The 26,086-nt window shown below is 64.8% G+C and overlaps 3 protein-coding genes across 3 annotated transcripts in view; 1 reads left to right on the top strand and 2 right to left on the bottom strand.

Annotated features, from left to right (window-relative positions):
* PSMB4 (proteasome 20S subunit beta 4) overlaps positions 1–2,206 on the bottom strand; it is a 5,227-nt gene extending 3,021 nt beyond the window's left edge. The window contains 3 exon segments of the mRNA XM_064638342.1: positions 56–116; positions 119–261; positions 2,073–2,206. Of these exon segments, the coding sequence (XP_064494412.1) occupies positions 56–116; positions 119–254 (197 nt within the window). The 5' untranslated portion in view covers positions 255–261; positions 2,073–2,206.
* A 5,043-nt stretch (positions 2,207–7,249) lies between these two features.
* CGN (cingulin) lies at positions 7,250–23,590 on the top strand. The gene is made up of 23 exons (XM_064638659.1): positions 7,250–7,296; positions 7,384–8,472; positions 10,046–11,006; positions 11,113–11,213; positions 11,794–11,863; positions 12,036–12,131; positions 12,366–12,487; positions 12,672–12,813; positions 12,890–13,102; positions 13,573–13,721; positions 14,611–14,752; positions 14,846–15,025; positions 15,855–16,061; positions 16,140–16,397; positions 17,219–17,389; positions 18,307–18,468; positions 18,908–18,997; positions 20,025–20,108; positions 22,497–22,615; positions 22,700–22,808; positions 22,881–23,044; positions 23,143–23,332; positions 23,417–23,590. Exons 2-22 carry the CDS (start codon positions 8,414–8,416, stop codon positions 23,282–23,284), a joined length of 3,741 nt encoding a protein of 1,246 aa, XP_064494729.1. The 5' UTR covers positions 7,250–7,296; positions 7,384–8,413; the 3' UTR covers positions 23,285–23,332; positions 23,417–23,590.
* LOC135403898 (histone H3.v1-like) lies at positions 13,846–14,106 on the bottom strand (the record flags this gene model as incomplete). Its single annotated transcript, XM_064638329.1, has 1 exon — positions 13,846–14,106. A coding segment is annotated over exon 1 (261 nt), but the record flags the coding sequence as incomplete, so codon positions are not given.
* Positions 23,591–26,086: the final 2,496 nt, after the last annotated feature.

The raw sequence follows: 26,086 nt of genomic DNA, 5'->3' as shown, positions 1-26,086 counted from the left end.
TCCTATTTACCCCCCAACCCCCCCAAAATCCCCGTTTTCCCCCCGAATCCCTTACACCATCTGGTCGATGACCTGCTGCAGGTACTGGAAGTCGGCGTAGTCTCCCGAGGCCCCAGGACGGTGCAGTCGTTGACCCTCAGGAGGCGGGAGATGCCCCGGAACCGGGCCAGGGAGCCGTAGGAGCCCACGGTGTCGGCGGCCAGCATCACCCCCCCCTCGAACCTCACCCCCAGCACCGACGTGCCCGTCACCATCGGGCTCCTGGGGGGGCACAGAGAGAGGGGATCAGACCCCCCCGGGCTCCTCCGGCCCCCCTGGCACCATCCCAGCACTGCCCTCCTTGAGACCCCTCCTCGAGCCCCCCAGGCACCATCCACCAACTCCCCTCCTCGAGCCCCCCCGGGCTCCTCCAGCCCCCCCTGGCACCATCCCACAACTCCCCTCCTTGAGACCCCTCCTCGAGCCCCCCTGGCACCATCCCACAACTCCCCCTCCTTGAGACCCCCCCGGGCTCCTCCGGCCCCCCAGCACCATCCCACAACTCCCCTCCTTGAGACCCCTCCTCGAGCCCCCCTGGCACCATCCCAGCACTGCCCTCCTTGAGACCCCTCTTCAAGCCCCCCCGGGCTCCTCCAGCCCCCTGGCACCATCCCAGCACTGCCCTCCTTGAGACCCCTCCTCGAGCCCCCCCGGGCTCCTCCGGCCCCCCTGGCACCATCCCACAACTCCCCTCCTTGAGACCCCTCCTCGAGCCCCCCCGGCACCATCCCAGCACTGCCCTCCTTGAGACCCCTCCTTGAGACCCCCTGGAACCATCCCACAGCTGCCCTGCTTGAGACCCCCTCCTCGAGCCCCCCCGGCACCATCCCACAACAACCCTCCTTGAGGCCCCTCCTCGAGCCCCCCCCTGGGCTCCTCCAGCCCCCCCGGCACCATCCCACAACTCCCCTCCTTGAGACCCCTCCTCGAGCCCCCCGGGCTCCTCCAGCCCCCCTGGCACCATCCCAGCACTGCCCTCCTTGAGACCCCTCCTCGAGCCCCCCCGGGCTCCTCCAGCCCCCCTGGCACCATCCCACAACTCCCCTCCTTGAGACCCCTCCTCGAGCCCCCCCCGGGCTCCTCCGGCCCCCCTGGCACCATCCCACAGCTCCCCCCTGCTTTGGGATGCTGCTCAGCCCTGCTCCCAGTTATCCCAGTTATCCCAGTCAGCCCAGCACCCAGGAACCTTCACAGACCTCTCCTTCCATCTCCCCCCTCCCCATCTCCCCTCAGACCCCAGGAACCTTCACAGACCTCCTTCCACCTCCCCCCTCCTCATCTCCCTCCTCCCCATCTCCCCCCAGACCCCAGGAACCTTCACAGACCTTCTCCTTCCACCTCCCCCCTCCTCATCTTCCTCCTCCCCATCTCCCCCCAACCCCCAGGAACCTTCACAGACCTTCTCCTTCCATCTCCCCCCTCCTCATCTCCCCTCAGCCCCATCTCCCCCCAGATCCCCAGACCCCAGGAAACCTTCACAGACCTTCTCCTTCCATCTCCCTCAGTCCCCATCTCCCCACTCCCACTCTTGGAGCCCCTGCTCCCAGTTTCCCCAGTCACCCCAGATCCCCCCTGTGCACCCCCAGACTCTCTTCTCCTTCCATCTCCCCCCCTCCCCATCTCCCCCCAGCCCCCAGGAACCTTCACAGACCTTCTCCTTCCATCTCCCCCCTCCCCATCTCCCCCCTCCCCATCTCCCCCTTCCCCATCTCCCCACTCCCCCCCTTTGGATCCCCCCCCGCCCCTGCTCCAGTTTCCCCAGTCACCCCAGACCCCCCCTCTGCACCCCCAGACTCTCTTCTCCTTCCATCTCCCCCTTCCTCCCACCCTCAGCTCCCCCACTCTGCCCCCCCCAACCCCCAGGGACCCTCCCCTTCCCCCGATCTCCCTCAGCCCCATCCTCGCCCCTTCCCCAGAGCCCCCCATCCCCTCCCCAGCCCCCCCCAGCCCCCCCAGTCCCCCCAGTTTGCTCCCACCCGAGTCCCAGTGACCCCCCCCAGCCCCATCCCCGGCCCCCCCCGGCCCGCTCTCACAGCGTGCGGGCGAAGGCAGTGTCCCTGCACAGGGCCCTATCCCGGTGCCGCCGGGGATGTAGGTTTGCCCCGGGGCGGGACCCCCGGCCCAAAACGGCGGGGCCGAGGAGCCCGACAGCGACAAACGCGGCTCCAGCCCCTCCATCTTAGTCACGGCGCCTCCGCGCGTGCGCGGCGGGAGAAGCGCGGCCGCTCCCGGCCGCCGTAGGGAGGGGGGCGTGGCGTGGCCCGGGCGCCATCTTGTGCGTGGCGGAGCTTCCCCTCCCGCGGGTCCCTCCCCAAGGTGGCGGCGCCCGCGCCAGGTGAGCCACGTGACGCCGGGGGGGCGTGGTCGTAGGCGCGGGTCGGTGGCCGTGGCCGCGCCAGGGGGGCGGGGCCCGGCGCGGCACGGACCAATGGGCGCGGGGTGGGCGGGGCCTGAGCGAAGGTAACAGGTTGCGGTGGCGGCGGCGGGAGCGGCGGGAGGTGAGTGAGGGGGGGGATCGGGGAGGGGGGGGTCAGGGACCGGGAGGGGGGGGTCAGGGACCGGGGGGTCAGGGACCGGGGGGTCAGGGACCGGGGGGTCAGGGACCGGGGAGGGGGTCCTGACCCTGGGCAGGGGGCCATGACCCTGCTGACCCACCGGAGCGGGTCCTGACCCGCGGGGAGGGGTCATGACCCATGGGAGGGGGGTTCTGTTGGTCTGGGAGAGGGTCTTGCCCCATGGGAGGGTGTCTTGACCCATGGAGGGGGGTCCTGTTGGTCTGGGAGTGGGTCCTGCCCATGGGAGGGTGTCTTTGACCCATGGGAGGGGGGTCCTGTTGGTCTGGAGAGGGTCTTGACCCATGGCAGGGGGTCTTGACCCATGGCAGGGGGGTCCTGACCTATGGCAGGGGGTCTTGACCCATGGCAGGGGGTCTTAACCCGTGGGAGGGGGGTCCTGTTGATCCGGGAGAGGGTCCTGACCCATGGGAGGGGGGTCCTGTTGGTCTGGGAGAGGGTCCTGACCCATGGCAGGGGGTCTTGACCCATGGGAGGGGGGGTCCTGCCCCATGGGAGGAGGGTCCTGCCCCATGGAGGGGGGTCTTAACCCGTGGGAGGGGGGTCCTGTTGGTCCGGGAGAGGGTCCTGCCCCATGGGAGGGTGTCTTGACCCATGGGAGGGGGGTCCTGTTGGTCTGGGAGAGGGTCCTGCCCCATGGGAGGGGACGTTGACCCATGGGAGAGGGGTCCTGCCCCATGGCAGGGGGTGCTGCCCCTCGGCAGGGTCTGTTCTCTGGGGTGTGTGCCCTGCCCCGGGCAGAGCCCATGGGGGCTGGAGGGGTTGTCCTTCCTGGATGTGCCCTGTCCTGTGGAAGGGGCTGGTGCCAGAGGGGCTGTGAGCTCAGGGTGTGACCTGTCCTATAGCAGATCCTATAGGGGCTGTGAGCTCAGGGTGTGACCTGTCCTATAACACAGCTTATAGGGGCTGTGAGCTCAGGGTGTGATCTGTCTATAGCAGATCCTATAGGGGCTGTGAGCTCAGGGTGTGACCTGCCCTACAGCAGATCCTATAGGGGCTGTGAGCTCAGGGTGTGACCTGTCCTATAACAGATCCTATAGGGGCTGTGAGCTCAGGGTGTGACCTGTCCTATAACAGATCCTATAGGGGCTGTGAGCTCAGGGTGTGACCTGTCCTATAGCAGATCCTATAGGGGCTGTGAGCTCAGGGTGTGACCTGTCCTATAGCAGAGCTTATAGGGGCTGTTATCCCACGTGTGTCCTGCCCCTACAGCAGATCCTATAGGGGCTGTGAGCTCAGGGTGTGATCTGTGCTATAACACAGCTTATAGGGCTGTTTTCCCACGTGTGTCCTGCCCCTACAGCAGATCCTATAGGGGCTGTGAGCTCAGGCTGTGACCTGTCCTATAACAGATCCTATAGGGGCTGTTATCCCGGCTGTGTCCTGCCTACAGCAGACCCTACAGGGGCTGTTATCCCGAGTGTGTCCTGCCCTACAGCAGACCCTACAGGGGCTGTTGTCCCACGTGTGTCCTGCCCTACAGCAGACCCTACAGGGGCTGTTATCCCGAGTGTGTCCTGCCCTACAGCAGACCCTACAGCAGACCCTACAGGGGCTGGGCCTGACAGGAACCTCCTTTTGGGGCCACCGTGCCCTGTAGAGACTCTACAGGTGCCCCCTTGTCCCTGTCCTTGCCCCTATAGCTGCCCCCATAGGGGTCTTCTCGCCCTATAGGCCCCCCCCAGGTGAGCTCTCCCTGGACCCTACAGCCCCTGCAGGCCCCGCCGTTCCCTGTCCCTCCCAGGCACTGCCATTCCATGCGGGACCCGCCTTTCCCTGTGGGAATTGTCCCTGCGGGTGCTCCCGGTTTTGGGAGGGGCCTCGCCCAGGTCCCCTACCCCTCCCTCTATAGGGGACCCGCCGCTGCTTCTCCTCGGATCCCAGGAGGGAGGGAAGAGCCTCTGGGACCTGGCAGGAGCCCCCCTGGAATTCTGGGGCCCCCCTGGAATTCTGGGACCCCCCTGGAATTCCAGCAGCCCCCCCAACCCCCGAAAGCCGCAGCTTCGCCGTGCGGAGCTGCCCTACTTTGCCGCGCTCCCGGGGCCGTATTTTTAGCAGCTCGTTTAAATAAGATGGAAAAATCCAGGGCTTTGGGTGCCGTCCTGATCCAGCGGGATCCTTTGGGTGCCCGGATCCCTCCCTCCCACCCCCCAGGAACTCGCTCGCGTGTCCCCGTCCTCGTCCTTCGCCACCGGCTTTTGTTCGGGAGGGTGTTTGTGGTTCGCTCTCCCCTCCCACCGCCCCGACCGGTCCAACTGGTTTTTTTTTGGGAGCCGCGTTTCCATCTCCCGATAAAGGGTTTTCCAGCGCAGCCCCTCGCCCCCCGCGGGGGGTCCCACGGGACCTCCTTCCAGCGCCTTTTTGGGGTGGGAGCGGCGTCGCCCCGGGGCGGGATTTGGGGTGAAAACAGATCCCCGCGGCCCCGGGGAGCTGCGGCTGCTCCCCGTTATCCCCCCGGGGCCGTTCCCGGCTCCCGTTCCCGGCTCCCAGAGAAACTCCGGTTTCAAAGGCTCGGGAAGTGTAAATCGATCGCGTGGGTGCCGCGGAGAACCCGAGACCTGCGCCGGGAGGGGCGGGTCGGTGACGGCTCTGACCCCCTGAAGGACGGGACGAGGCTTTTGTTTTCCCTGGGAGCGGCAGGAACGGGATTTTCCAGTCTCGGGGTTGATGATTAACCCGCGGGCTCTGCCTGCGGCCGGCGGGATGCGGAGGAATTCGGCTCTTATCGGGTCACAGGGAGCCCCGGGGGACATGGACACGGCCTGCGGGACGGCCCTTGTCCCGGCTGGATGTCCCTCTCCCACCCCAACCCCAGCTGGATGTCCCTCTCCTAACCCTTATCCCATCTGGATGTCCCTCTGACAACCCTTATCCTGTGTGGATGCCCTTCTTCCAACCCTTATCCCCATCTGGATATCCCTCTCCCAACCCTTATCCCATCTGGATGTCCCTCTCCCAGCCCCAATCCCTGCTGGATGTCCCTCTCCCACCCCAATCCTTGTTGGATATCCCTCTCCCAGCCCCAATTCCAGCTGGATGTCCCTCTCCCAGCCCCAATCCCAGCTGGATGTCCCTCTCCCAACCCCAATCCCTGTTGGATATCCCTCTCCCAGCCCCAATCCAGCTGGATATCCCTCTCCCAGCCCCAATCCCTGTTGGATATCCCTCTCCCAACCCAATCCCAGCTGGATATCCCTCTCCAGCCCCAATCCCAGCTGGATGTCCCTCTCCCAGCCCCAATCCCAGCTGGATATCCCTCTCCCAGCCCCAATTCCAGCTGGATATCCCTCTCCCAGCCCCAATCCTGTTGGATATCCTCTCCCACCCCAATCCTTGTTGGATATCCCTCTCCCAGCCGCAATCCCTGTTGGATATCCCTCTCCCAGCCCCAATCCCAGCTGGATGTCCCTCTCCCAGCCCCAATCCCTGCTGGATGTCCCTCTCCCAACCCCAATCCAGCTGGATATCCTTCTCCCAGCCCCAATCCCCCATTTATATCCCTCTCCCAACCCCAATCCCTGCTGGATGTCCCTCTCCCAGCCCCAATCCCCCATTTATATCCTCTCCCAGCCCCAATCCAGCTGGATATCCTCTCCCAGACCCAATCCCAGCTGGATATCCCTCTCCCAGCCCCAATCCCTGTTGGATATCCCTCTCCCAGCCCCAATCCCAGCTGGATGTCCCTCTCCCAGCCCCTGGGGCGGTGCCAGCACCCCGTTGTCACCCCGTTGTCACCGTGATCCCATTGTTGTCACCGTGATCCCGTTGTCACCCGGCCCTGGTGTGACGCAGGTGCCCCGGTTTCGGGTTCCTCCGACCCGGATCACGTGTGTTTATTGGGAATTTCGGGCTCTGGAGGCTGTGGCAGAGCAGGAAGGGCCAGTTGGTGCCAGTGCCAGGCAGGGCTGGAGCTGCCTTTGCCCAAAATCCTGGACTTTGAGCCCGTGGGCAAACACAGGGAGCCAGAGGCGCTGGGACGGGGCTGGAATTTGGGGAACTCCTGGTGGAAAACAGCCTGGAGCCCAAAGCAGCCGGGCTGGGAGTGTTTGGGATAATCCAGCAGCATTTGCTGTGCCCGACTTTGGCTCAGTTTGGCTGAGGTGGGGCAGAGCTTTGGGAAAACCTCAGTGGAAACAACCCAAAGGGTGCCAAAAACCTGCCGGTGTGGAAGTGGTTTGGGGTGATGGAAACAGCCCAGTGGTGCCAGGAGCCCAAACCAGCTGGAAGTGGTTTGGGATGATGGAAACAGCCCCAGTGGTGCCAGGAGACCAAACCAGCCAGTGTGGAAGTGGTTTGGGATAATCCAGCAGCTTTGGAAGTGGTTTGGGATTATCCAGCAGCGTTTGCTGCCCGACTTTGGCTCAGCTTGGACCAAGGTGGCTCCGAGATGGGGCGAAGCTTTGGGAAAACCCTTGGTGGAAGTAGCCTGAGTGGTGCCAGGAGCCCAAACCAGCCAGTGTGGAAGTGGTTTGGGGTGATGGAAACAGCCCCAGTGGTGCCAGGAGCCCAAACTGGTTGGTGTGGAAGTGTTTTGGGGTGATGGAAACAGCCAGGAGCCCAAACCAGCTAGTGTGGAAGTGGTTTGGGGTGATGGAAACAGCCAGGAGCCCAAACCAGCTGGTGTGGAAGTGGTTTGGGGTGATGGAAACAGCCTGAGCAGCGCCAGGAGCCCAAACCAGCTGGTGTGGAAGTGGTTTGGGATAATCCAGCTGGTGTGGAAGTGGTTTGGGGTGATGGAAGCAGCCTGAGCAGCGCCAGGAGCCCAAACCAGCTGGAAGTGGTTTGGGATAATCCAGCGGTTTCTGCCGGGTTTGGGGTTTGGCCCCTGCTCCAATTCCCTGCCCCGGGCAGGCCCAGGATCAGCCCGACCCTGCTCCCCCCGCCCTTCCCAGCGGCCCTGGGTGGGGGGAAGAGCCGGGCCAGCTCCGGCCTCTTCCAGCGCCCGCCCGCGAATTGCAAAACAACTTTCTGGGTTAACGTCGGCGGCACAAAGGGCTCATTGTGCCGCGCTCCGAGAGCGCCGCTGGCCCCGGGCCAGCCCGGCTCTGCGATTCCAGAGGTGCGGGACGGCCTCTCCCACCGCCCCCGGCCGTGCCCGGGTACCCCCATCCCTGGGCCGGCCCATCCCGGGGCACGATCCGGGTGTTTTGTGGCCCCGGGGACAATCCCCGGCCTATTTTTAGCCCCGCTCTGCTTCCACCGCTCCTTCCTTGTGGTTTGCGGTGAAATCCCCTCCCGGGGCCGTGTTTCCAGCCCGGCTTGGGTGTTGCTTTCCCACACAGGAATGTGATCCCGGCTCCAGCCCCTTTATCTGCGAGCTTGGAGCCTTTCCAGAAGGAGGGAGGCATTCCTGGGAGATTAACCAGCCGGGCCTGGCTCACCTGCTTCCTCCCGGCTCTCCCCCCCACCCCAAAACGCTGCCAGAGCCCCCAAAAGGGAGCAGAGCCGGGGTGGGAAGGGCAAAGCCTCTCCCTGGTTTCTGAGCTTGGAAAAAAAAGCAGGATCCTCTTCCCGGCCCGGCTGGGATCGAGCCCGGTGCCAGCCCCGGCCGCCTCCGAGCCCCCGCGGTTTTCCACCACCTGCTTCCCGCCCGTGCCAGGCCGGATGGTGGGGACGGTGCCCTGTCCCTCGGTGGTGCTGGCACGTCCCGGCCCCGGGATGATGCCCTGCCGGCCCCCGCCGCCCATCCAAAGGTCTCCCCGGGGCGGGAGCTGCTCCCAGAGCTCGCCGTTCCCACCCAGATCCAGGTGAGGGGCTGAGCCCGGGGCTCGTCACCGGCTGCACTTTGGACGCCGGCGGCCATGGAATATTCGGAATTCGGTGCCAAAGCCGCTTCCCCGGCCTCGGTTCCCGGCTGCAGGTTGGTGCCCGGGCTGCTCCTCCCAACCCCCCGCGCCCGGAGGGGCTGCGGTGGCTCCCGGAGGGGTCCCTCCGATGGGATTTAGGGGCTCCTGGTGGGATTTAGGGGCTCCTGATGGGATTTAGGGGACCCTGATGGGATTTAGGGGCTCGGGGGGGGTGGTTTCCAGGCTGGTGTCGGTTCCTGATCTCGTTATTCCGACACCGGGCAAGGGATAATGAGCTTAAGAGACAAGGACTCTGCTCCCAACCCCTGTGCCGGCTCCAGGGATCCTTCACCTGCAGCTCCTGGGGCTCCAGGGATCCTTCACCTGCAGTTTTTTGGGCTCCAGGGATCCTTCACCTGCAGCTCCTGGGGCTCCAGGGATCCTTCACCTGCCGTTCTTGGGGCTCCAGGGATCCTTCACCTGCAGCTCCTGGGGCTGGGGAGGGATTCGGGACCCCCGACGGGCTCGTGTTGATTCCAGATCCCGGGGGAGCCGCCCGAGCTGCCCCTGCCGAGTTCGGCCGGGGTTTGGGAGCAGAGAGGGGCGGTGGGGACCCGGCAGAGCCAGGGCCGGCCAACAGCTCGTCCTTCCCGGCTCTGCTCCCGCCCCGACTCCCTGGAAAACGCGGCTCCAGCCCCGTCTTCCTCCCCGGGGTGGGCACAGGAGGAGTCCCGGGCTCGGGGGCGATGCAAGGACACGAGATCCCATCCCCGCGCTGGGATCCCGCTGCTCCATCCGCATCCCTGCACCATCCCTGTCCCCGAGCTGGATGTGTGTGTGTGTGTGACTCCCGGCGTGTGGTTTGGGGGCTGCTTTTTGGTTTTTCTCCGCGTTCCAGCACCCCCCGGGACACCCTCCGGGATCGGGGGGGTGCGAGCGGGGCTCGCGTCGCTCCCGGTTTATTTGAGGCACAGAGAGAAAGGAGCTGCGGCTGCTCCCGGGGCTCGGGGCGGGGGACGCGCGGTGCCGGAGGGGCGATTTGGGGCTTTTCCATCCCTCATCCCCCCCCTCTCCGGTGCTCATAGGGCAGCCCCCCCCCCGCTCCCTCCGCTCCCTGTCGGGCCGGCATCGCCCCGGGACCGAGGGGGAGGGTTCCATCACGCTGTTCCCAATATGTCACTGCTCATCTCTGTCCCCTCCCCACGGGACGAGGGGGCCCGCGGGGCGCTGGGGGTGATGCTGAGGGGCCCCCGGAGCCGCGGCCAGGGCTGCGGCGGCGTTTCCGCAGGAAAAAAACCGGGAATGCGGCGGCGGCCGAGCCCGGGCTGCGGAGCCCGCATCCCCCCGCATCCCCCCGCATCCCCCCGCCAAGGGCAGGACGCGCGGGGGGGGGGTGAAGGCTCCGCCGAGGATGCTGCGGGTGCGGTGCGGGGGTTTCTCCGTCCCCAGAGTCCCCCCCGCGAGCGGCCGAAGCGCTGCCGGTGCTGGCACAGCAAATCCTCGTCCCCGTCCTGTGTCCTGGGGACGCCGCAGCGCTGGCACCGCGTGTCCTCTGGCTCCCGTCCCGCCGGGAAGGCGCCGCCGGACCCTCCTGTGATTCGGGGATACTCCCCCACCCCTCCCCTCCCTCTCTCTGCGTCCCCCCAGCACCGCCGAGCCCGCGGCGATGGAGCGGCCGGCGGGGATGGAGAAGCAGAGCCCGGTGGATTACGGCGTCCAGATCCGCTTCATCAACGACCTCCAGGAGCCCCGCAGACCCCCGAAGCCGCGGGGCAAGCCCGGCTCCTACGGCGTGGCCGTGCGGGTCCAGGGCATCGCCGGGCAGCCCTTCGTGGTCCTCAACAGCGGCGACAAGGGCGGCGACTCCTTCGGGGTGCAGATCAAGAGCGACGGGTCCTACCCGACCCCCCCCTGGCCCTCGGGCTCCGTCAGCTCCGACTCGGACCTGCCGGAGAACCCCTACGCGGGGCGGCAGCGCCGGCACGGCTCCTACAGCACCTCGGACGAGGAGGCTCCGGGGGGCTCCCGGCGGGACCCCCAGCCCGCGGCGGGCGAGGAGCTGCGGAGGACACAGAGCCACGGGGACCTGCTCAGCGCCGCCGCCGAGGAGCCCCCGGCCCGCGGCATTCCCGGCATCCAGCGGCAGCAGCAGCAGCAGCAGCGCCGGGCCCCGAACGGGGGGAAGAGCGGCAGCGCCTCGAGCATCGCCCCGGGGCACAAACCCCCGGGGGCCGCGGGCGAGGAGCCGTCCTCGGAGCCGGAGGTGGCCGGGGGGGACGTGGACACCAAGCCGCTGTCCTCGGTGGATTCCCTGATCAGCAAATTCGACGGGAAGGGGCAGCAGCAGCAGCGGGGAAGGGCGGCCAGGAGGGGCCGCATCCCCTCGGCCGAGAGGAAGCGCTCGCAGAGCCTGGACGGCCGCGTGTCCCACCGGGATTTGTCCCACCGGGATGGCCCGGACGGCCGCGGGACTCGCCCCCAGCCCTCGGGACCCGCCGGCAGCCGCAGCCCCCCGCGGGGATCCGGGGGGATGGACGGGGCAGGGGTGAAGGTCCAGCGGGGAATTCGGGCCACGGAGGAGCAGAGCAAAGCCCGGGCAGAGCTGCAGGTAGGAGGGGGGGGCTCTGGATCCCGCTGGGGTCCCTTAACCGAGGGGGGCACGAGGGGGGCACTCGTGTCCCGGCTGGAGCTGAGCTTTTTATCCCTCCTGGCAGCTCAAATCCACCCCGGACCTGCTGCGGGATCAGCGGGAGGTGGCCCAGCCTGGTGGCAGTGAACACCCCAAGGAGCTCATCTACAGCATCCTGAAGGAGGGGTGAGGCCCCCAGGGCCCCCCAGGGCCCCCCAGGGCCCCCCCGAGCCCCCCGAGTGCCCCCTGAGTGCCCCATCGTTCCCTGCCCCTTTCCCAAAGCCCCGCTGGCCGGGGCTGGGATGCTGGGGGGGGTGGTTTGGGAGCAGGGATGGATTTTGGGGGGTGGTTTGGGAGCAGGGATGGATTTTGGGGGGATGGTTTGGGAGCAGGGATGGATTTGGGGGGGTGGTTTGGGAGCAGGGATGGATTTTGGGGGGATGGTTTGGGAGCAGGGATGGATTTGGGGGGGTGGTTTGGGAGCAGGGATGGATTTTGGGGGGATGGTTTGGGAGCAGGGATGGATTTTGGGGGGATGGTTTGGGAGCAGGGATGTTCCCAAGATCAGGATTTTGGGGGGGTGGTTTGGGAACAGGGATGTCCCTGAGCTCAGGATTTTGGGGGGATGGTTTGGGAGCAGGGATGTCCCTGAGCTCAGGATTTTGGGGGGGGAGCTGAACCAGCAGAGCACCGGGGTGTTTTCACCCCCCATTCTGTGCCCCCTCCCCCCATTCCCAACTGCTTCCCACAAATCCAACCCCCCCAGGAGCAGTGAGAGTGAGATCTCCCTGAAGAGGAAAACCTCCCGGCTGCTGGAGAAGATGCAGGAGCTGGTGGTGAGTCGAGGCCATCCCGGGGCTGCCCCGTTCCCAGGGGTCCCCCAATCCCCCCTGGGGGCTCCTGCCCTCCCAGCACCGTGTCCTGACATCCCAGGGGTGGGATCCCCGTGGTTCTGGGGGGGTTGCAGGACCCCAAACCCGCCCAGTGAACCCAGGGGTGTCTCCCCAGGTGCCCCCCAAGGACGGGGCGTGTTCCCAACCCCAGCACAGGGAACTGGCCAGGAAGGTGGAGGAGCTGCAGGAGAAGCTCGATGAGGAGACCAAGGTGAGGCCGAGCAGGTCGAGGGGGGGTTTTGGGGTCCCCAAATTACACCCCTGGGGGAGGGGAGGCACAGCAGGTCCCTGCTCTGACCCTGCTCTGAGGCTGAGTCTGATTTCCCTGCTGGGTGCTCTGGGGGATGTTGGGGTGCAGGTGTCCTTCCTGGGGCGGGGAGGGGGGGTCAGGAGCCCCCTCAAGGAGGGGGTGTCACCGGTGTCCCCTTGTCCCCTTGTCCCACAGCTCCGCCAGAAGCTGGAGCTGCCGGGGGGCCCCTCCCGGCTCCGCGAGGCCGAAGCGGAGACCCAGCGGCTCCAGGGGGCTCTGGAGAAGAAAAACCTGGAGCTACAGAGGAGTCTGCAGGAGTAAGAGCTGCCCCAGGGCGCTGGGACATCTGTCTGTCCCCGGGGCGGGGGGGTCTGTCCGTCCCAGGGGTGGGAATGCTGATGGTGGGAGGTCAGTGGGGTCATCCCACGGGTGTCGGTGCCCGTGGACGGGGGGTCCAGAGCAGGGAGCGGGTCCCCGAGGGATTCCCACGCCTCTTTCCAGGCTGAAGGAGGTGAGATCCTCCAAGGAGCAGGTGGAGAGCCGGCTGGGGGACTGCGAGGAGCAGCTCCTGGCCACGCGCCGGGAGCTCGAGCGGCTGCGCCAGAGCCCCGGAGCCTCCCCGGACGCCGAGTCCCTGTACAAGGTACGGGCCTGGTGGTGGCCCCAGGGGGTGACTGTCCCGTCGTGCCACCACCCTGCGCCTCACCCCGTCCCTGCAGGAGCTGCTGGAGGCCCGGGAGGAGCTGGAGGAGGCCCTGAGCTCGAGGCAGAGGCAGGAGGAGCAGCTGCGGCTGCGGGAGCGGGAGCTGACGGCGCTCAAGGGGGCCCTCAAGGAGGAGGTGGCCACCCACGACAAGGAGCTGGAGAGGGTCAGGCAGCAGTGCCAGAGCGACATGGAGCAGCTGAGGAGGAGCATGGAGGGCATCTCGCAGGTCGGGGGGGCTTGGGGTGGCTGGGGAGGGGGGCTGGGTGTCCCCAAATCCCCCCTTTCAGTGGGCCGGACACAGGGTTTGTGTCCTGCCCCAAATTCCGTCTGTTCACCTGCCCTGGCTGGTGCCTCCCCGGGGTGGAGGTGCTGGGGAGGGTCTGGGAGCCCCTAAATTCCCTTTTTTAAATGTCCCAGAGCTGGAAACAGGGTCTGTGTCCCACCCCAAACTCACCCCATTGCAGCATCCACCTGCCCTGGCTGGTGCCTCCCTGGGGTGGAGGTGCTGGGGAGGGTCTGGGAGCCCCTAAATTCCCTTTTTTAAACAGTTTGGGGTCTGTGTCCCACCCCAAACTCACCCCATCAGAGAATCCCCCCGCCCTGGGATGGAGGTGCCGGGGGGGGATCCCAGATGGTTTGTGGAGTTTTTGGGACCTCAGCGTGGCCGGAGCTTCCCGTGGTGCTGCTTCCCTGCAGGACAAAGCCGACCTGGAGTCGGAGAGGCAGAAGGTGGGGGCGGTGGTGAGGACCCTGCAGCGGGAGCTGGAGGAGAGCGCGGAGGAGACGGGGCACTGGCGGGACATGTTCCAGAGGAACAAGGACGAGCTCAGGAGCACCAAGCAGGAGTGAGTGTGGGGGCTGGGGCTGAGCCAGGGGCCACCAGGAGCCCTTGGGAAGGTCCAGTGGCTTGGGATTGTCCAGGGATTTCACTCTAAATCCCATTAAAATGGGTTGGGAGCGGGGATGGGGCTGGTTCTCCTCCTCTTCTTCCTTTTCCTCCTCTTCCTCCTCCTCCTCCTCCTCTTCCTCCTCCTCCTCTTCCTCCTCTTCCTCCTCTTCCTCCTCTTCCTCCTCTTCCTCCTCTTCCTCCTCTTCCTCCTCTTCCTCCTCTTCCTCCTCTTCCTCCTCTTCCTCCTCCTCCTCCTCCTTCTCCTCCTCTTCCTCCTCCTCCTCTTCCTCATCCTTCTCCTCCTTCTCCTCCTCCTCCTCCTCTTCCTCCTCCTCCTCCATTCCCGATGCCATTCCCGGTGCCATTCCCAGTGCCATTCCCGGTGCCATTCCCGATGCCATCCCAGTGCCATTCCCAGTCCCATTCCCGATGCCATTCCCAGTGCCATTCCCGATGCCATTCCCGGTGCCATTCCCGGTGCCATTCCCAGTCCCATTCCCGATGCCATTCCCGATGCCATTCCCGATGCCATTCCCGGTGCCATTCCCGATGCCATTCCTGATGCCATCCCAGTGCCATTCCCAGTGCCATTCCCGGTGCCATTCCCAGTGCCACTCCCGATGCCATTCCCATGCCATTCCCGATGCCATTCCCGATGCCATTCCCGATGCCATTCCCGATGCCATCCCAGTGCCATTCCCGATGCCATTCCCGGTGCCATCCCAGTGCCATTCCCGGTGCCATTCCCGGTGCCATCCCAGTGCCATTCCCGGTGCCATTCCCGGTGCCATCCCCGGGAGCTGGGGGGGTTTTGGCTTTGGTGGCCCCACCCTGCCCGTCCCCAGGCTGCTGCAGGCGAAGCTGGAGCGGGAGGAGTTCGAGGAGGAGCTGCGGGAGCTCCGCGAGCGCTTCCAGGCCGCCCGGGAAGAGGCGGATCAGGCCCGGAGCAGCGCCGCCGATCCCGGCGAGCTGGAGGCCCTCAGGAAGGTGAGGGGTGAAGGGAGGAGATCCCCCCACCCCAGGGTCCCCGAGCCCCCCTGAGCCCCCCTGATCCCCCCTGATCCCCCCTGATCCCGGCAGGAGCTGCGGGAGCTGGCGGAGGAGCGGCAGGAGCGGGAGGAGCGGCTGCGGGAGCGGGAGCGGGAGCTGCTGGCGCTGAGGGGGGCCCTGAGGGACCAGGAATCCGGCCGGGATGGGGAGCTGGAGCAGCTCCGCAGGGACCTGCAGCGGCTCCGGGAGGAGCGGGACGGGGCGGCCGAGGTGAGCGCCGGGAAGAGACGCCCGGAGGGATTCCTGAGATGGGATTCCCTCGGTCCTTCCCAGGTTTCGTGGCCACGGGATGGTGGGACGAAGCTGCAGCCCCCAGACCTGCCATGGGTGATCCAGACACCAGGGGAGGGGAAGGTTTGGGAAGGGAATCTTTGGGAACTGTTGGCTTATCCCAGTGGATGCAGCCCAAGTGAACCCCCTGGATGATCCCAGTGAACCCAGGCACCAGGGAAGGGGAAGGTCTGGGAATTGTTGGCTCATCCCAGTGGATGCAGCCCAAGTGAACCCCTGGGTGATCCCAGGCACCTGGGGGGGGGAAGGTTTGGGAAGGGGGAAGGTTTGGGAATTGTTGGCTCATCCCAGTGGATACAGCCCAAGTGAACCCCTGGATGATCCCAGGCACCAGGAAAGGGGAAGCTTTGGGAAAGGAGTCTTTGGGAACTTGGCTTATCCTGCTGAATGCAGCCCGAATGAACCCCCTGGGTGATCCCAGGCACCAGGGAAGGGGAAGGTTTGGGAACTGTTGGCTCATCCCAGTGGATGCAGCCCAAATGAACCCCCTGGATGATCCCAGGCACAGAGGGAGGGGAAGGTTTGGGAATTGTTGGCTCATCCCGATGGACACAGCCCAAATGAACCCCCTGGATGATCCCAGGCACCAGGGGAGGGGAAGCTTTGGGAATTGTTGGCTTATCCCAGTGGATGCAGCCCAAGTGAACCCCCTGGATGATCCCAGGCACCTGGGAAGGGGAAGGTTTGGGAACTGTTGGCTTATCCTGGTGCACACAGCCCAAATGAACCCCTGGGTGATCCCATCCAGGCCAAGGCCTCCCTGGAGAGCGCCCGGGAGGCGTCGGAGCAGGCGAGGCGGGCGCTGGAGTCCAGCCTGAGGGAAGTGCAGGAGCAGAACGACGACCTGAGGAGGGAATTCCTGGGCCTGGAGACGAAGCTGAAGGAATACGAGCGCCTGGGGGAGAACTGGGAGGGCTCCCAGGCCCGGCTCAAGGACAAGGTCGCCAAACTGGAGGTACTGGGAGCGTTCCCCGAGCTTCCCAGAGCTCTTCCCGAGCTCGGGGAAGGGGTTGGAAGAGCTCCTTCCCCGCAGGCCGAGCGCAGGCAGGCGGAGGAGTCGCTGGGAGAGGCCACGGAGCGGGAGCAGGAGCTGCTGTTGGCCAAGAGGTCCCTGGAGACGCGGCTGGAAGAGGCCGAGCGGGGCCTGGCCCGGCTGGCCCAGGAGCAGCAGGACCTGAGCCTGTCCCTGCAGGAGGAGCAGCGGCAGAAGGAGCAGCTCAAGCGCTCCAAGAACGAGCTGGAGGAGCAGAAACGGCTCCTGGACCGAACCACCGAGAGGCTCAACAGAGAGGTCGGGGCTGGGAACCCCCTTCCCTTCCCCTTTCCCTTCCCCTTTCCCTTCCCCTTCCCCTTTCCCTTTCCCATTCTCTTTCCCATTCCCTTCCCCATCCCCTTTCCCCTTCCCCTTTCCCTTCCCCTTTCCCATTCCCTTTCCCATTCCCTTTCCCATTCCCCTTTCCCCTTCCCTTCCCCTTTCCCTTCCCCATCCCCTTTCCCATCCCCATCCCATTCCCTTCCCCTTCCCCATTCCCTTCCCCTTTCCCATTCCCTTTCCCTTCTCCTTTCCCATTCCCTTTCCCTTCCCCTTTCCCATTCCCTTTCCCATTCCCCTTTCCCATTCCCGTTTCCCATTCCCTTTCCCATTCCCCTTCCCCTTTCCCCTTCCCCTTTCCCTTCCCCTTTCCCTTCCCCATCCCATTCCCTTCCCCTTCCCCTTCCCCATTCCCTTTCCCATTCCCCTTTCCCATTCCCTTTCCCTTCCCCTTTCCCATTCCCTTCCCATACCTTCCCAAACCTTCCCAAACTTTCCCAAACCTTCCCTTCCCAAACCTTCCCTTCCCTTCCCAAACCTTCCCTTTCCCTTTCCCTTTCCCTTTCCCTTTCCCTTTCCCTTTCCCTTTCCCTTTTCCTTTCCCTTTCCCTTTCCCTTTCCCTTTCCCTTTCCCTTTCCCTTTCCCTTTCCCTTTCCCTTTCCCATTCCCTTCCCTTCCCTTCCCTTCCCTTCCCTTCCCTTCCCTTCCCTTCCCTTCCCTTCCCTTCCCTTCCCTTCCCTCTCCCAGCTCCCGCTGGGATTCCCGCTGGGATTCCCGACCCGCCTCCCCTCTCCGGCAGCTGGAGCAGATGACGGCGGAATCCCAGAGCTCCCTGAGCTCCCTGAGGGCGCAGCTGGAGGAATTCAAGGAGAAATCCCGGCGGGAGATCACGGATTCCCAGAAGCAGGCCAAGGACCGCGGGGCCGAGGTGGAGAAGATGCAGCTCAGCCTCGGGCGGCTGCAGGACGAGGTTCGGGGCTGGGACTGCTCCTTCCCTGCTTCCATGGGACAATTCCCACCTGGAAACGCCCCTTCCCTGCTTCCCTGGGACACTTCCCACCTGGAAACGCCCCTTCCCGGCTTCCATGGGAATAATTCCCACCTGGAAACACCCCTTCCCTGCTTCCCTGGGACACTTCCCAGCTGGAAAGGCCCTTCCCTGGGACACTTCCCACCTGGAAAGGCCCTTCCCTGGGACACTTCCCAGCTGGAAATGTCCTTCCCTGGGGACACTTCCCACCTGGAAAGGCCCTTCCCTGGGGACACTTCCCACCTGGAAACGCCCCTTCCCTGGGGACACTTCCCACCTGGAAAGGCCCTTCCCTGGGACGCTTCCCACCTGGAAACGCCCCTTCCCTCTTCCCTGGGGACACTTCCCACCTGGAAACGCCCCTTCCCTGCTTCCATGGGACAATTCCCACCTGGAAATGTCCTTCCCTGGGGACACTTCCCACCTGGAAAGGCCCCTTCCCTGGGGACACTTCCCAGCTGGAAAGGCCCTTCCCTGGGGACACTTCCCACCTGGAAAGGCCCCTCCCTGAGACACTTCCCACCTGGAAAGGCCCTTCCCTGGGGACACTTCCCACCTGGAAGGGCCCTTCCCTGGGGACACTTCCCACCTGGAAAGGCCCTTCCCTGGGGACGCTTCCCACCTGGAAAGGTCCTTCCCTGGGACACTTCCCACCTGGAAAGGCCCCTTCCCTGGGGACACTTCCCAGCTGGAAACGCCCCTTCCCTGCTTCCATGAGACACTTCCCACCTGGAAAGGCCCTTCCCTGGGGACACTTCCCAGCTGGAAACGCCCCTTCCCTGCTTCCATGAGACACTTCCCACCTGGAAAGGCCCTTCCCTGGGGACACTTCCCAGCTGGAAGGGCCGTTCCCGCAGGTGTCCCGGCTGAAGCAGGCGCTGCAGGAGAGCCAGGCCGAGAAGGAGAACGTCCTGCTGGATAAGGAGGTGCTGCTCCAGCGCCTGCACAACCTGGAGCAGGAGGTGGACGCCCGGAAGCGCTCCCAGGACGATCGATCCCGGCACCTCAAAACCCTGGAGGTGGGAATGGGATCCCGAAAAAAACCCCTCCCTCTCCCAAAAAAAACCCCTCCCTCTCCTCCAGCCCTGCAGTGCCCGGTGCTGACAGCCAGGGGCAGAGCCTGCCTGTCATTCCCAAAGCCTGGAAGCGCTGGGATGGGATCAGATTCCTGATTTTATTGGTTGCTGCTCTTCCCGGCTCTTCCCGGCTTTTCCCGGCTCTTCCCGGCTTTTCCCGGTGCCTCTCCAGGGCTCGGTGGGGGCTTCTCCCCCCTGGGTCATATCCCAGCATTTCCCATCCCTTCCCGAATCCCGGGATGCGTCGGAGCGTTCCCGGCTTTGCGTTTTTGGGAGCGGATCCGTCCCCTCCGGAATTCCCGCGCCTTTCCCGCTTCCCATCATTCATCCCGCACCCCCCCCGTGGCTCGAGGTGACCTTCCTCATCCCGAATCTTTTGCAGGAGAAGTCCAAGCGGCTGGAAGTGGAGCTGGATGAGGAGAGGAGCACGGTGGAGCTGCTGACGGAGCGGGTCAGCCGGAGCAGGGACCAGGTGGGAGCCGGGAATAACTCGGGATAACTCGGGAATCCTGGAATTAACACCACGTTAACGACTCCCTAACGAGCAGCTCCGTCACTAAATACACTGGGAATGACAATGGGAATGAAATGCTGGAAAAGTTTGGGCGTGAATGGGAATTACACGAGTTTAGGGAAGAAAGGAAAAAAATTCCAAAAGAAATTCCCAGGGGTGAGATTTGGGGCTGGGGTGGGAATTTGGGGGCTGAAATCCGCTTAAGTCCTGGACTCTTCCCTCCCTCTGACCCCACCTGGTTATTCCCTCAAAACTGGAGCTGTTGGAGCCTCCTGGGATTCACCAGGATCCCAATGGAGCCTCCTGGGATTCACCAGGATCCCAGTGGAGCCTCCTGGGATTCACCAGGATCCCAGTGGAGCCTCCTGGGATTCACCAGGATCCCGATGGAGCCTCCTGGGATTCACCAGGATCCCGATGGAGCCTCCTGGGATTCACCAGGATCCCAGTGGAGCCTCCTGGGATTCACCAGGATCCCGGGATTGGCCTCCCCCTCCTGCCCCACAGGGATCCAGCCCGGGGCTTGGAAAGGGAATTCCCTCCCCTCAGGCTCTGACAAGGGGGGCAGAACGGGTTTCCCGCTTTTCCATCCGGGAAACATCCCAGGGGATGCTTTTCCCTCAACCCCTGGATGTGCCTGAGGCAGTTCTGGTTCGTCCCATCCCTGGATCAAACCCATTCCCGCCCCCCCCAGTCCCCAAATCCCAGTTCCACCAGTTGGAACCCTCCGGTGGGAAACTCCAGCCCCGGAGCTCTCCGGGCTGCTCGTGGGATTTGGTTCGGGAAGGACCCGAAAATCCTCCCGGATTTGGAGGTTTTTGGGGTCCCGTGGGATGGGACACCCGAGCCCACCTGGTGGGAATTCTGGTGGGAATTCCGGTGGGAATTCCGGCGGGAATTCCGGTGGGAATTCTGGTGGCTCCTGCATCCCACCTGGCAAAGGATGTGGCCAAATCCCAACCCGGAGCCGTGTCCTCGTTCCCAGATCGAGCAGCTGCGGGCGGAGCTGCTCCAGGAACGCTCCAGCCGCCAGGACCTGGAATGTGACAAGGTGTCCCTGGAGCGGCAGGTAGGGATGAGCCGCGGCGGGGACGGATCCAGACGGATCCACCACCACACCCCTGTGTCCCGGGGGGCAGCGGGATGGACCCTTTTCCCTGGAAAAGCCTCTTGGAGCATCCCTTGGGAGCGAGGCCGCGTTCCCGAGGAGCTCTGGGAAGTCATTCCTCCTCCGTGCTCCGGATCCATCCCATCATTCCCATCCCTGGAGCCCTCTGCCACCTGGATCCATCCCACCATTCCCATTCCCCCTCCCTGGAGCCCTCTGCCACCTGGATCCATCCCATCATTCCCATCCCTGGAGCCCTCTGCCACCTGGATCCATCCCATCATTCCCATCCCTGGAGCTCTCTGCCACCTGGATCCATCCCATCATTCCCATTCCCATCCCTGGAGCCCTCTGCCACCTGGATCCATCCCATCATTCCCATTCCCCATCCCTGGAGCCCTCTGCCACCTGGATCCATCCCATCATTCCCATTCCCCATCCCTGGAGCCCTCTGCCACCTGGATCCATCCCATCATTCCCATTCCCATCCCTGGAGCCCTCTGCCACCTGGATCCATCCCATCATTCCCATTCCCATCCCTGGAGCCCTCTGCCACCTGGATCCATCCCATCATTCCCATCCCTGGAGCCCTCTGCCACCTGGATCCATCCCATCATTCCCATCCCTGGAGCCCTCTGCCACCTGGATCCATCCCATCATTCCCATCCCTGGAGGCCTCTGCCACCTGGATCCATCCCATCATTCCCATCCCTGGAGCCCTCTGCCACCTGGATCCATCCCATCATTCCCATTCCCATCCCTGGAGCCCTCTGCCACCTGGATCCATCCCATCATTCCCATCCCTGGAGGCCTCTGCCACCTGGATCCATCCCATCATTCCCATCCCTGGAGCCCTCTGCCACCTGGATCCATCCCATCATTCCCATTCCCATCCCTGGAGCCCTCTGCCACCTCCCAGGGCTCCTTTCCCTGTGGAATTCCCCCCTTTTCCCTCGTGATTCCCACCATCCTGCCGGGAATTGCTCTCCCAGCCCTTCGTTCCTTAACGAGCCGGCTCCTAACGAGCCGGATCCATGGGAACCGACCTCCCCGAGCCGGGCTTGTTCCCACCCTGGAATTGCCACTTCCCAGGAAAACTTCCACTCTGGAATTGCCACTTCCAAGGGCTCCTGTTGACACCTGGAGGGGGCTTGGGGGGGAATTTTTTGGCCGACAAAGGGATTCAGGAGCCGGAACTGGGGAGGTGAAGGGGGACGAGCGTCGTGGGGTTGTCACACTCGGTGTTCCCGGTGTATCCCGGTGTATCCCAGTGTATCCCAGTGTATCCCAGTCCCCTCCGGCCTCTCCTCGTGCCCAGGCCGGTGCCAACACGTTCCTTGCTGTTGTATAACCCGGCTCCTCCTCGGAAAAGGCTTCCTGGGCCCTGACTCACCACCAGCTTTACATAAACCAGGCCTGGGACCTTCCCCGCCCAGCCCAGAGCCCCGGGGGGGGGGGACAGGGGGGAAATTTTGGGGGGTTTTGCAGAAGTGGGGAGGGGTGACAGCAGTAAAATTTGGGGGGGGGATTTTGCAGAATTGTGGGGTGTGACAGGGATATAATTTTGGGGGGATTTTGCAGAAGTGGGGGTGTGACAGGGATAAAATTTTGAGGGGATTTTGCAGAATTGGGGAGGGGTGACAGGGATAAAATTTTGGGGGATTTTGCAGAAGTGGGGGTGTGACAGGGATATAATTTTGGGGTGTTTTGCAGAATTGGGGAGGGATGACAGGGATATAATTTTAGGGGGATTTTGCAGAAGTGGGGGGTGTGACAGGGAGATAATTTTGGGGGGATTTTGCAGAATTGTTGGGTGTGACAGGGATAAAATTTTGGGGGGATTTTGCAGAAGTGGGGGGTGTGACAGGGAGATAATTTTGGGGGGATTTTGCAGAACTGGGGAGGGGTGACAGGGATATAATTTTGGGGGGATTTTGCAGAAGTGGGGAGGGGTGACAGGGGTATAATTTTGGGGGGATTTTGCAGAATTGGGGAGGGGTGACAGGGATATAATTTTGGGGGGATTTTGCAGAAGTGTGGGATGTGACAGGGATAAAATTTTGAGGGGATTTTGCAGAAGTGTGGGGTGTGACAGGGATATAATTTTGGGGGGGGATTTTGCAGAACTGGGGAGGGGTGACAGGGATAAAATTTTGGGGGATTTTGCAGAATTGGGGGGGGTGACAGGGATATAATTTTGGGGGGATTTTGCAGAAGTGGGGAGGGGTGACAGGGATAAAATTTTGGGGGATTTTGCAGAATTGGGGGGTGTGACAGGGATATAATTTTGGGGGGATTTTGCAGAAGTGTGGGGTGTGACAGGGAGATAATTTTGGGGGGATTTTGCAGAACAAGGAGCTGAAGAACCGCCTGGCCAGTTCCGAGGGGCAGCACCGGCCCAGCAGCACCGTGTCCCAGCTGGAAGCGCGGCTGGAGGAGCTGCAGGACCAGCTGCAGGCCGAGGAGAGGTACCCTGGGCATCCCCAGCGTTCAGGGGGTGCCTCCCCTGCCTGGGTGGGGGTCCCACGATCCCCTCCGTGGCTCTTCCCCAGGGAGAAGAACGTCCTGCTCTCCTCCAACCGCAAGCTGGAGAGGAAGGTGAAGGAGCTCAGCATCCAGATCGACGACGAGCGGCAGAGCGTCAGCAACCAGAAGGACCAGGTTGGGCGGGGATGGGACCCTCGGGGGGGGCTCTGGGGGACCCTTCCCCGCTCTAATCCCGTGGGATTCCAGCTGAGCCTGCGGGTGAAGGCCCTGAAGAGGCAGGTGGACGAGGCGGAGGAGGAGATCGAGCGCCTGGAGGGCGCGCGGAAGAAGGCGCAGCGGGAGCTGGAGGAGCAGCACGAGCTCAACGAGCAGCTGCAGAACCGCGTCAAGGCGCTGGAGAAGGAGGCCTGGTAGGGAACCCTGGGGGTCCAGGGAGCTCCTGGGTCCCTGACAGGGGGTCCTGGAGCCGTGACAGGGGGAGGGCTGAGCCCGGGTTGCCCGTCCCCAGGCGCAGAGCCGCGCGCTCGGCGGCCGACGCGTCGCTGCAGGACGAGCAGCTGAGCTCGGACGAGGAGTTCGACAGCGCCTACGGCCCGTCCTCCATCGCCTCCCTGCTCAACGAGCCCAACCTCCAGACCAGCTCCTGCTGACACGCCGCAGCGGGGCCAGTTCCCCCTGGAGTGGGGCCAGTTCCCCCTGGAGTGGGGCCAGTTCCCCCTGGAGTGGGGCCAGTTCCCCCTGGAGCGGGGCCAGTTCCCCCTGGAGCGGGGCCAATTCCCCCTTCGGATGCTGCTGCTGCTGCTGCTCGAGGAAAAAAAACTCTTCCGAGGACATGAAGGAAGGAAGGGTGGGAACCCTCTGGGAACCTCCCGGGGACCTCCTGGGAACCTCCTGGGGACCTCCTGGGAATCTCTTGGGAACCCCCTGGGAACCTCCTGGGGACCCCTTGGGAGCCTCTTGGGGACGTCCTGGGAACTCTTGGGGACCTCCTGGGAACCCTTGGGGACCCCCTGGAACTTTTTGGGACCCCCTGGAACTCTTTGGGACCTCCTGGGAACTCTTGGGAACCTCTTGGGAACCTCCTGGGGACCTCCTGAGGACCTCCTGGGAACCTCCTGGAGACCTCCTGGGAACCTCCTGGAGACCTCCTGGGGACCCCCTGGGAGCCCCCTGGGGACCCCCTGGGAACCCTTGGGGACCCCCCTGGGAACCCTTGGGGCCCCCCCGGCCTCTGTCCCCAGCTCTGTATCTCCCCACGGGTCTCAGGGCGTGTTTGCACCGTGGTTTGGGGCCGGGGGGGACCCGCTGGCCACGCCGGTGTCCCCCGGGGGTGGGACCCCTCGCCGTCCCCGCTGCCCCCTCGGTGACCACCGTGGCCATGGGGGGGTTCAGGGTCCCGCGGGGGTGTCTGGGGACCCCCCCCGGTTATTTTTCTATGCAGCCCCTCCTTGCCCCCCCTCCAAGCGCTGTTTTAAATAAACCCTCCCATTTCAGCGCCGGGGGAGCGTCGCGTGTTCCGCTGCCTCTGGCCTGGAGATAAACCCTCGTTATCGCTAATTAACGAGCGCGGGAGCCCTGCCAGTCGCTAATTAGCGGCTGATTGGCAGGTTCTTCCCGCAGTTCCCCTCGTGGCCTCGAGCGGGGCCGAGCTGGCACCCGGGGGGGTGGGGGGAACACACCCCACCCCGCCAAATCCGGCGCTGCTGCCTCAGTTTCCCTTCCCAAAATCCCGGTGCTGTTCCCCCGGGAAGGACACGGTGCCACCGGTGCCACCCCCCCCCGGCTCTGGCCGTGTCACTGCGTCCCCCCCCCCCGCCCAGGGCCGTGCCCGCGGCGGCCCCGTTGTGGTTCTGCCAGGACCGGCACGACCGGTCCTGCCCTCGGTCCTGCCCTCGGCTCCTCCCGCTCCTGCCCTCGGCTCCTCCCGGCCACGCGTGGCAGGGACGGGGTCACCCCCGGGCCACACCCTCTGCCTCGGGGTCCCCCCGTGCCTCAGTTTCCCCCCTGGGCGCTGCAGAGCTCTGGGGGGGGCTCAGGGGGGTACCCACGGTGCCAACTCCCACCGTGGCCCTGACTGTGAGGGAGTCACATCCTGCATCCCACAGGGAATCCGTCCTCAATCCCACTTCCCAAACCCCTCCAGGTCAGCCCATGATGTCCCCAGTGGCTGCTTGACCCCCTCCGTGCCTCAGTGTCCCCCCCGGGGGTGCTGCAGAGCTCTGGGGGGCTCAGGGGAGTGCCCACGGTGCCAACTCCCACCGTGGGGGTTGCCAGGCCCTGATTTTGGGGGAGCCACATCCTCCTGCTGCCCAAACCCCTCCAGGTCAGCCCACAGTGACCCCCCCGTGCCTCAGTGTCCCTGTGGGTGCCACAGAGCTCTGGAGGGTTCCAGGGTGCCCGCAGGGAGGAGGTGGCACAGTTTCAGCACTCCCAGGGCCGGAGTTTGCCAAGTTCTGGACTTGGAGCCACATCCTCCATCCCACAGGGAATCCCTCTTCCCAAACCCCTCCAGGTCAGCCCTCGGTGTCCCCCCTGTGCCTCAGTGTCCCCCGTGGGCACTGCAGAGGTTTGGGGGGCTCCGGGGTGCCCACAGGGAGCAGCTGGCACAGTTTCAGCACTCCCAGGGCCGGAGTTTGCCAAGTTCTGGACTTTACCGGCCCCGAGGGAGCCACATCCTCCATCCCACAGGGAATCCCTCTTCCCAAACCCCGCCGGGCCCGGGGCCGGGGTGTCCCCGGCGTTGTCCCGGCCCCGGGGCTCCGGCGCGTGGCCCCGGTGACCGCACGGGGCTGGAACGTGGCCCCGGAACGTGGCCCCGGCCCGGCCGAGCCCGGGGCCGGCTGAGCTCATCCCGCGGGAATGCGGCAATTAGGGCCGGGGTGGCACTCCCGGGCCACTCGCGGCAATTAGGGACAGGGTGACACTCCCGGGCCACCCGCGGCAATTAGGGACAGGGTGACACTCCCGGGCCACCCACGCGGCGCGGGGACACGGGCGGGGACACGGGCAGGGATGTGGCCGCCGACCCCGCCGGGCCGGACCCCCGGTGCCACACGGCCCCTGGGCGCAGGGGGCTGGTCGCCGGCACGGTTTGGGGGGGCCCCCTGGCACGGCTGGGCGCGGTTTGGCACGGCGTTGGCATCACCACGGCCCGCACGGCTCGGTCTGGTGAGGCTGGATGGGGGGGGGTGGAGGGGCTTGGGGTGGGTTGGCACAGCTTTGGCACGGCTGGGTACGTCTGGGTTGGGCTTGGCACGGCTTTGGCACGGCTGGGTGTGTCTGAGCATGGCTTGGCACGGCTTTGGCATGGCTTTGACGTGGCTCAGCGTGGCTTTGGCACATCTGGGTTGGGCTTGGCACGGCTTTGGCACGGCCGGGCACGGCTTTGCCGCGGCTCAGCACAGCTTTGTCACGGCTCTGGAATGGCTGGCACAGCACTGGCACGGCCGGGC

The sequence above is a fragment of the Pseudopipra pipra genome, chromosome 29 (assembly GCF_036250125.1).
Source record: "Pseudopipra pipra isolate bDixPip1 chromosome 29, bDixPip1.hap1, whole genome shotgun sequence".
In the NCBI taxonomy this organism is placed as follows: Eukaryota; Metazoa; Chordata; class Aves; order Passeriformes; family Pipridae; genus Pseudopipra; species Pseudopipra pipra.
Note: the sequence above shows the minus strand (reverse complement) of the source record. Positions and strands in the feature narration are given on the sequence as shown.

Excerpts from the sequence above, each read along its gene's own strand:
- CGN (XM_064638659.1), top strand. The coding sequence starts at position 8,414 with ATGGAATATTCGGAATTCGGTGCCAAAGCCGCTTCCCCGGCCTCGGTT. Across the intron at positions 18,469-18,907 it reads GGCACCTCAAAACCCTGGAG|GAGAAGTCCAAGCGGCTGGA; the intron begins GTGGGAATGGGA and ends AATCTTTTGCAG. Across the intron at positions 23,045-23,142 it reads GCGCTGGAGAAGGAGGCCTG|GCGCAGAGCCGCGCGCTCGG; the intron begins GTAGGGAACCCT and ends GCCCGTCCCCAG.